Source organism: Pezoporus flaviventris, unplaced genomic scaffold (genome assembly GCF_033815535.1).
Source record: "Pezoporus flaviventris isolate CSIRO_AGI_PZ_B2104156 unplaced genomic scaffold, CSIRO_AGI_Pfla_v1 ptg000148l, whole genome shotgun sequence".
NCBI classification, from domain to species: domain Eukaryota; kingdom Metazoa; phylum Chordata; class Aves; order Psittaciformes; family Psittacidae; genus Pezoporus; species Pezoporus flaviventris.
Window position 1 is genome coordinate 813,233 of NW_026892696.1, and position 10,237 is coordinate 823,469.

General features: G+C 42.9%; 1 protein-coding gene across 3 annotated transcripts in view; it reads right to left on the reverse strand.

The window, feature by feature from the left end:
- Positions 1 to 10,037, reverse strand: part of TMCO4 (transmembrane and coiled-coil domains 4) — a 31,191-nt gene extending 21,154 nt beyond the window's left edge. The window contains exons 1-5 of one of the 3 annotated variants that reach the window (XM_061479418.1): positions 9,787 to 10,037; positions 7,689 to 7,880; positions 7,132 to 7,306; positions 3,060 to 3,087; positions 1,015 to 1,147 (exon numbers count right to left, since the gene is read on the reverse strand). In XM_061479418.1, the coding sequence (XP_061335402.1) occupies positions 1,015 to 1,147; positions 3,060 to 3,087; positions 7,132 to 7,306; positions 7,689 to 7,880; positions 9,787 to 9,869 (611 nt within the window). In that variant the 5' untranslated portion in view covers positions 9,870 to 10,037. Of the gene's footprint in view, positions 1 to 1,014; positions 1,148 to 3,059; positions 3,088 to 7,131; positions 7,307 to 7,688; positions 9,475 to 9,786 lie in introns of those variants that run through there. The other 2 variants (XM_061479417.1, XM_061479415.1) reach the window with 2 other exon arrangements.
- Positions 10,038 to 10,237: the final 200 nt, after the last annotated feature.

Consider the following 10,237-nt stretch of genomic DNA (forward strand, 5'->3'; position numbering starts at 1 on the left):
CCCTCAGTATTGGGGTTTTGCTGTGCTAAAAGCCCAGGACTGAGTTTGTTTCCACAAGCCACAGCAAAACAGTCCCCATTAATAGCAACCCTTGCTCCTGCATGCTAGATGGTGTCCCGTTTAGCAGTCCATGATCTCCGAGATTATTCTGACTTTCCCTTTTTACAGTGTGCTATAAAGTTAACCTTTATTTAAATAAAGCTCTAACTAAAAGATCCCCATCACATGCTTGGACTCCACGGTAATATCTGAGCTGTACTGTGTCAGGGACATTGATTAAAGCCTTTATTAGCACACAGGTTAATCTCATAGCCCGTCTGCTGAGCTGACAGGCAAAAATAGTCAATGACCCCTTGGAAAGTCCACTATTGACGTATTTACTGCCTCACGCTAAACCTTTGTACAATTCCTGCCTGATGAGTGGAATGTAAAAAGACTACATTTCTTACAGATACCAACAACTTTTTGGCTGTTTCACATCTAAGAAGTGGTGATCTAGAGAATAGATCTATTAATAACACAGAATTAAGAGTCAGATCTGCAAGTATCTAAAGTTGCAGGCTATTGCCCCCAGATACCATTAGGAATTGGACAACTGTCTTTAAACAGACACAGAGGACAGATCCATAGGAAATAAGCAGCTGAGGATCTAACCCTGACATTTATAGGAACTTCATTCTGCAAGAGGCAGTTCTAGCTGAAGATACTGGGACAAGAGATGAGATACAAGACTCTACAGCCTAGGAGAGGCAACTGGAACAAGGATGTGAGGTAGTTCAATGTGCAGTGGCCCTTACCAGCTTGCAAAGTTGGGTCTCAGCTCAGATTTTAAGACAGCTGAGCCTTCCTGCTCCTCAGTGCAGCTCAAGTGCTGTGAGGGCTCTGCAACCCTAATCAAGCCACAAATCATTACACTAACGGGCACGAGGGGAATGATCAGAGACTGGACTTAGGCACAAGAGATTACTGCTGAGCTTTCAAGCAAGACTCCATAGTCAACTCAAATGTTCTTACTCTGACTCTTCCTCTTTTTGTTCCTTCAGGCTTTCAAGCAGAGATTCCTCCAGGACTTCCAGCTCCTCCAAGGGGATTCTAAGCAGCCAGGTGATGTGGCAGATCAACACCCTGGCTCGAGCATCGTAGTGCCCTGAAAGAGAGGGAAGAGCAGGAAATCAATCAGCCTTCATCAACCAGATTAGACAGCAAGTATCTCACTCAGCTGTGCTAGAGGATCATGTCATATACAAGCATAGCTCCTTCCCTTGGGCCCTCTTCTTCTTCCGTGTCTTTGAACACAACTCCTATTATCTAGAGAAGAGAGTGATAAATGGGAAATCCTCTGCCCTGCAAACCTCCTCCTGCAAACAATCATGGCACCAGGTAATTGCCTCTATGGCAGAAAGAGGATCTCAAATCCTTCTGTCTTTATCCTCTGTGACAGAGGCCTTTTGGCTCTGGATAGGCTGCATCTTCCTTCTCAACAGAGAAATGCTTCAGCAAGGCTAGGAGTAGCAAATATATGTATGTGTAACATGACACAGTACACCTCAACTATGCACCAATGCAAGATATTATATGCTTAAAATGCACCTTTAAAATCTTTATATTTAATTCATCTTGCTGGCAGTAGGAGTTTAAAGCTACCCACAAGCTCACCCAGCAGCATCACTGCATACCTTGCTGCAGGAGATGCTGGAGTGGACAGTGCACTCAGACAACATGTGACAGGAGCAATGATTACTCCTGTGCTTATAAGCAGGTGCTCTTAAAGAAAAGACATTTTCAATGTAATAGATGTTAAATGATTTGTGCAACTCTTGCTTTCTGAATTTGTTTCAGTAGCACCTGCTGCTTCCCAGTGGGAGGCTTTTGACAAAGTTCTTGCTGCACTCTGGGATGAAAAATGCAATTGCTTGTCTAGGGTGTCTGGAAGATACCAGCAAGAACCAACTACAAAAACGGTTTCTGATACCCGCTGCACGTAGATCAAATATGGCATTGGGCAATTGATTAAGTATCTGTGTTTATTACCATCATTACCAAGATACCAAACTACTCTGGTAGGCTTTAATGACACTACTTTAAAGATTTGTGCTTGGTTGAGAAATAAGGATAAGGATTTATCTTCACTTCATCCCTGATATGTGTCACATCTTGCAAGCCCAAGCATGTGTTCCTTCCTTCTTGCTTCCTGTCTGCTAATCCACAACCTAGCTTTTTACTCAGCCAGCTTGGCAGCAAATCAGCCAGGCTTGAAAATATATTTCTTTTCAATTCCAGCTTAGCAAAATAAGTAGTTTTGCAATAACTGCCTTGTTGATTTTCCATGAAAAATAAAGCAAGCACAAAAATGGTACTTAGTTCTGCAGTGACACAGGCTAATGAGCACCCAGTGAGTTCATTCCTGTGAGAACATGTGAAAACAGCGATTTAAACCCTGCAAGTGGTGATATAAACCAGGCTACTTTTAGAAATGAACCGTTTGTTCAGTAGGCAGTCTCCATTTCATGAAGTTTATCAGACTAATCCATGGTACGACTGGAAAGCAGAAAATTGTTTTATGTGTAATGTCATAGATGACTAAAATCACATTTATTTATAACGGGTTCCACAGGACACTCAGGAATTTATTCCCTGAATAGTTTTTGGTTTTCTTTTTAGGCAAAAAGTGATGTGCAGAAAATCTGCTGGCATTTTCCTCCCAGCTTTCCTGTCTTCCTAAAGAAAGAGGTCACCTGCTTGCCTGGAAACACTGGAGAAACCCCATCCCACTCTGGGTATTTCAGTTCAGAACTTCTCTGCCACCACATTTGTATACCAGTACATGGCATGTGAAGGTAAGGAGATAAACAATTCCATTTTTAACAGGTATGATTAATGATTTGTAATAAAGGAGCTGCTTTTCCTGAGGTGGATGCAGGGACAGAGTGTGCTGCTTTTGCCAGAAGGGAAGCTAAGATTAAACAGGATGGTACCTTGAGCTCTTTGAGCATTTTTAAGTACCAAATGTAAACTCATCAACATTATTTTCACAAAGACCAAATGCAAAGTGAACTTACCATCTCTGAGAGAGAAGGACAGAAGGTCCTAAAAGGCAAAAAAGAATATTTAAGTTAAAAGTGATGATATATGAGTGGAGGTATCAAAGCAGAGGCATGAAAATCCATTGGACTATGATTCAATTACTGCAGGATCACAGCTAATCAATATGGGAAGGCAGCAAGCTGCAGTTCAGCGAGGCAACACTGAGCAAAGCCAGGCACTTCTAGTACAAAATTCTCCATATGCAGGTACAAATGGCTGGAGAGAAGTAGATAATACTTGGCATATGCTGAGGCATCCCATAATTTTTGTTATTAGTGATCCTGTTTCAATTGAAAGCACTGTGACTACACTGGACATGGTCATATATTGTCACATATACTCCTGTTCTCAGTGAGGAACAGGTCTGAATGGACCAGTGGCCCCTATTTTCTTTGGCATTCTGAGAATTCATAGCTCTAGGCAGTAAGTCTGAACTGGCATGAAGTTCTGTTGGATGAAATGCTCCAAAATAGAAAACTCAGAATTTATGACCATCTGTTAAGGCTGAGGGACTTGACTTCTGTGCTGGCTCTTAACCATAAAAAGAATTTGAAAAACAAATCAATCTAATAGATGGTTTCTATGGAAAAAGCCATGAAAAAGAGGGCAGTGGTTTTACTACTGTGTTCTCTTTTATTGTCCCTGGACAAATGTGAAGTTCTTTCTGTAGCTACAACACTAAGCACTTGCTCAGTCTAGCTGCTTCCCTCTCCTACACACAAAAAAGGCAGAGCTGAATTTTACACGGAATCCTTCAGCCCTTTGGGAACACAAAAAAATGCAGCCAAAGATGTAGGAGGCTGCCAGGGAATTTATGGTTATTGGTCCCAGAAGCTCCTGAGGAAAATTTGTTTTGTAAAAATGTCTCTAATCTTTTCCCTGCTGCATGAGAAGTGCAGAAGGGAAAACAAACCATCCTTAATCAACTCCTGCTACATGAGGGGCAACTGGAGATACTATCCAGGCAAAAGGAGGTGTCTGGGCTCCAACTATCATTTTAACATGAGAAGAGTCTGCTACTTCATAAAGGCAAAGAGAGCTCTGGCATTTTGGGGAAACCAAAGGATTAGGGCAGCTGAGCTCCCACCTATGCATGCTTTTTCACCAGGTATAGCCCTAAAACCTTCACTTCACTGCTGCCTAATGTTTTCACACACCCGTACTCTACTGCTGAGTATCTGTTCCCATCCACAGAGAAGACTTCTATTGCTTGCCTGTCCTGTAACCTAATGGGATAGGATTTCCAGAAGGTAACCTAATGGGATAAGGGTTTCCAGAAGGTATCTGCTGGGCTGGGCACAAAGCAGTCATCACTGCTCCTTCATCCTGCACCCCCACGGCCAGAGCGCTCACCCAAGAGAAGCCCTGGTTTTCTATTTCCAGTGTGTGAATAAGCCTTTGAAGTTAAGTTAGTCACTGAATCAGGCCTCCTCTGTGCCCCTAACAACAAAGAAGTGTGAGCAGCAGGTTGAGGGAGGGGATTCTCCCTCTCTGCTGGCCTAAGTATTTCCATTCATGCATTTCAAAAGGGGAGGGATGGATACAGGTAATCAGGTGATAAACTGGAACTCCTGTTTTTATTGCATCTGCACCAGTGAGCATTCTCAGCTCTTTGGAGCTGGTTTAGGCTTCGCACATACTGCTGTGCAGTCATCTTGAACCCAGTCAGCACTGATTAGATTACTTCACAATTAGTTTGGCTTCCTCCTCTAAGCAGCAGTTATTATATTTCAGTCTTATTTTGAGGTTGGTGCTTTCAATCTCCATGAGAATACCATGCACAAGACTTTCACCTGTAGGACTGAGAAACCTTACTAAAAAAGGGGAGAAATCTTTGTTCAGTCTTACCAGGTTTTGATGAATTGTTGCAAGTTCAAAACCCATTCTTCACCAACAGAAAGCACCCAAGCACAAAACACAGGAAAATGGGCATTCTGAGTATGTTCAGAGAAAACCCAATGAATTCAGAATAAGATGTTTCAACATTTTCTTACCTATCATCACCTCTTTTTGTAGCACTGCCTTCTAATACTGCACCCACAGCTTGTGTGTTATGACTGCTGTCCTGAAAGGGTGCAGTTAACCAACCTGTATTAGTTTTAAGCTTGTATTAAGCCTGTATTAGTCATCCTCAAAGAATGCAAAGAAAGATAAATATCCATAATCCTCAAATGTTCACTGAATCAATGTGAGCTCACCTCTAATCTCCTGACTTCACGGATCAGCCCTTCAGCACCTTTGAGATGGAGGGCATTCAAAACTGCCAGCATCAGCACAGACAGGACCCTGCCACTGAACACACAGAGCAATTGAAGTGTGTACTTGTTAAAGAAACAGTAAATCCTGCATCACTGGCAGTGAATACAGAGAAATGAGAGCACCATAAAGCAACATAGCAAGAATTCACACCACTCTGACCCATAGCTCGCTTATTTTCAGGTAAGAAGGAAAAAGCTGATCCCAGCTTGATACACTGAGGCTTCCCACACGCCAGTATGTGTTCCCAAAGACATCCTGCAAGCCTCTGCTGTGTTGTCTGACAAAAGTCTTTCTAATTCTCAAAGTCTTTAATTCCATCTTTCTTGGATCACCTTGCCCATAGATATGCGTGCATACGGTATAGATGTTATGGAATTAAACTGACAGCTCTTCCTGCTCTTTACTTTCAACTAATCAAAGAACTGTTATCTCTAGCTCCTGTGTTCCACCCGAATCCAGGTGATAAGTGCCTCAGTTCTCTGGCTCAGAGCAAATACCACATGCTACTACTAATCCAGAGCCGCTTTTGTAAAAGCACATGGCGCCCTCATGCAACATAAACTTAGAGCAAGCACACACTAAATTCCACCAAAATTTCACCCTTAAATTCAGCAGCAATGCAGGAAGACTTGATCAAATCTACAAAATTCATCCTGAAGCAGAGAGAACAAGGGAAACAACCCGGGAAATACCAAGCCATCTAAATGCAGGAAGAACCGAGCGTGGCTTTACTAGTAAAGTTCTGAGCAAACAACACCAAAAGAGCTGCTCTTATTTTAGAAGATCTGTCCTAACTTATTAATTAAGCTTAAGATTCAGTGCTACTGTACTCAGACTATCACAGGACTTTGGGCACTATAACACTGGATCTTTGGAACAGAGCTTCTGAGGCCTTTTATGGCTTAGGAGACATCGAAGATGGCAGAGATAATGGAAGCTGGTCATGATGACCAAGACAATTCACTCCTATCATGTTCTGACATATGCTGCTCTGCCAGACAGGAGTGTGTGATTACTCAATATCACTGTATGCAACGGTGTCTTGCTGCTTCTTGTGTGCAGCATGTGAGGTGACAGTGGCCACATTATGCATGGCAGCAGCAGCCTACTGTGCTTTTCTCCCCCTGTGGCACAAGATGAGGCTGGATGAGGAGATATCTTCCCCAGATGAGACTGCAGCAAAAGGTGAATGCCAGTGAAATGCTTCACCTCTTTAATCTTTGCGTCAGCTTTCACATCAGAACATTTATGGAGCATTCCCAGTCTCACTAATACTTTCTCAGTGGAAGAAAATAAAGTCAAAAATAACTTAATTCCTTCTGGCCAAAGCTGACTCTGGAAAAAAGACTGGATATTCTTAGAATGAAATTGTGCTGTTTGGAGCATGTATGTAGAGGTGTTTTGTCTTACAGATATGGTGAAGGGTTTTTAAACAAGTGAAAATCAGGTCTATCATGTTCAGTGTTTCACCAAGATCTGTTGAACCCTCACAGGAATCAGAACCATTGCAATAATACAGTCAAAGGAAAAAGTCTGACAGTTTTCTATTCCTTAGAGCAAGAGCATCAAAGGCACAAAACATTAATTCAACAGACAGTAACTGTGCCTCGTGCTCATCACTTTTGTGAGCTCTTTATGGATAGAGAGAATGCCAGTCACCCACACGGCTCCTCAGAAATATATGCATACCAGAAATACTGTGCAAACAGAACCTCAGTGTCAGACAGACACGTATGACAAAGCTCTTCTGCAAAAGCAAACAAGAGCGAGGGGAGCTCATGAACTTACTTGGGTGATGACAACAGGATTTTCTTTCAAGACAGGATCCTGCAGCAAAAGCTGGGCAAAAGTTTCTGTGCCTTCACCTCCTAGGCCATTAGCAAATGCTGTCATGGCAGGTAAGACAGCATCAGGCAGGTGCAGCCACTTCACAAAGCCCTCAATGAATCCCATCCGGAAGGAGCTGTAAGGCAAGAACTGCAGTCAATCTCCACAACTGTGTATTTTGGCAGGTCTCTGGTTTCAAACATTGATCTGTTCACACAAAAATCAAAGCACCGTAAGAGGTCAGCAGAAGGCAAATTGCTACACTAGCTGGCCAAACAAACAAACGAACAACCTGAACGGAGCCAGACCTTGCTTCAAGACAGGCTTTGAAGTCTGTAGTATTGTGCTGAAGTATGAAAGGCTTAAAGGTGTAAGAGAGAAAGTCAGTACTATTAACACCTAATGTCAAGAGGATCTTCCACTCCCCTAACTTCAGAAGACCCCACGCAGAGTCTGATATCAGCTCCATCTGAGCTGCTACATCTCCTTTCCTCACCCCTCGCTACCCCATGAAATACCTTTGCTCTTCTTCAGGGAAGAGCCATGCAAGGGATATCCCACAAAGTGCTGCATAAGCAAATCTTCCTGGCTCAGCCAGCTGCTGGCTCAGAAGCACACCCGGTTCCTTTTCACCTGCCTCTCCAGGCCCACTGTCCTGCTTTGAAGACAAACCTTTCCACTTCTCTTCTGCAGCCATTTTTACCTGCAAGAACAAAGAGAAAAGTAGAAGGAAAAAAAAATCAAAAGCAAACAACAAACAGTTGGAAACCAGGAAGCAAAGACACAAAATGCCAGTGATTTTTCACTGTCACACTTGTATTAAATCAAGTCTGTCAAGGGCCTGCTTGTGTATCCCCCACCACATGGCACTGTGACCAAAGAAGACAACTTTCTTCAGGGACACTTTCAGTTCACCAGTTCTCAGTGCTCAGCACAAAACGAGCTGACAATACTTCATGCAGCAAAGCGTAAGTCAGAGCTCCATTCAGGCATATCCTTCACGTGTTCATCACAAAAATCACATGTAAAATAAAAGCTCTGCAGGGGCTGCCTGGGAAATAATTTGCCTTCTTCATCCTCAATCCAAATTGCTCCTGTATTTGCTGATAGCATCAAGAAAGTGGAGTCCAGCTGCAGCCTCAAATGGAAAGGACATTTAATGCGCCCTATGGACATTGCCATGTTTTGCTTGTGCCATTCTCTCCCCTATACAACCTGCCACTGCTTTGTCCCTAAACATAAATTCCCTGCACCACACAGACCTTGAGCTGAGCCAAAATCCTGGTTTTTAGAGCACAGACATTCACACTTCCAACCAAACATCCTGTAACTGCTCCTCAGGAGCTGCCCTGGTTATACAAGAGGCTAATCAAGCTGACTGAAATCAGGAGATGTGACAACAGCTCGTTTCACAATTCAGTGTAACAACCTGCTCCAAAGCTTTGCTCACATCACCTGAAATGTCTACTGACTTCATCAAGATTCAATTGGTTTCTAAGTATATTTCATTATATACTTCCTATTTAAATGCTTCCTTCCTTCCAAGCCATGTAAGAAGTGGCTAAATAGGAATTAGGAGCCTGTGACATGACAACGCATCTCAGAGGATGCAGACACCATCTATGGGATAGAGTTCTAGAAGAAAGACACGCAGCACAGGAGCAGCTCTTTTTAAATATGCAGATTTGATTATGTGCGTGCTGTCTGTCACCAGGAAAGGTGTCTGTCTGCCTTCCCACTCAAATATGAACTGGAGGCAATTTGTGTTTCTCAAGGCTCACACTATTTAACTGCTGAGGTACACACACGAAGCAAATTCAGCACTCCAGGGCCAATGGTTATCATAACTCATGCCCCTGTCTGCAGGAGAGCTCAGCCCCAATGCAACACAGACCTGATACCTCCTGGTGCCATCCATGCCTCAAAGCTAAGGCATCTCAGTGCATTTCCATGGAAACATCACATTCCAGCAACATGGCAGCACAAAGTCCACAGGAGTGAACTAACTCTGTTCTTTCCAACCAGAGAAGGGAAGGGCCAGATTAGGCTCCTTAATCCACTTGAGTGCCAGCCTCCACACCCAGGAGCTGCAGAGTGGTGTGAGCCATTCCTCTGTGCCTTCTAGAATCTTACTACAAAATCTCAGTGTTGATTTACTACCTCAGGAGCTCCAAAGCCTGCATTTGGACTCCCAAATCCATTTCACATCACTTGCTAGGCTTTGATCTTCCTAAACCATCCAGACTTTCAGAGCAATTTGCCCAGAAATAATCCAACGTAAAAGTTTCAACAACTTCACAATTACTTGGCATGTCTACTCACCTCTGGACACAGATTTATTAGCTTAGTATGGGAGACAAAACCCCCTTCCCTGCTGTGATAGATTTATTGATCTGTTAACACAGGCTCATATGAAAAGTGAAGCAGCTAAAAAGGATGATCCAGAAAGAGTACAAGTGTTCAACCTTGTTTCCTAGTAACACAAAGGATATGACCAGTTATGCAGTGACACCAGAGCAGCTTCCTGCATGCAACTTTATTGCTGTTATGCAACAAATAATTAATGCTGAGCATCTAGCAGAAAGACTTTACTCTGAAGATGCTCTGAAGGGCAAGCTTGATGGGTGTCCCTCAAAAGAGGCATCTATTTCTTCATATATACATAGGAAAAAAAGGGCTTGGAGTAAGTATAAAGGCATAAAAGGGAAAAAAAGTGATTTAGTAAAGAAAACTTAAGCCATAAATTTTGCTATTAATTCAAGATGAGGGAATGGAGAGCTAGAAATATAGCCCAGAAGTTATTTACAGCTTGTGGCACTGGAATTCACATCTCTGGCTCCAGCAGTGTGGTTCAGCAGCCAACAGCATCGCCACAGTCTGAACTGTCACTTGAAATTTGTTATCACTTCCAGCACTGACTTTTCACAGTACCTTTTCTTGAGAGGTGCTGTGTTTTACACAGCGGATACCACAGTCCTGTTTGAGAAGCAGGAAAATAATCCTTTTGTGGATCTGAAGCTGTATGATACACACGTTCCCTACTGCTGGGAGAAGGAATGCAGAGATG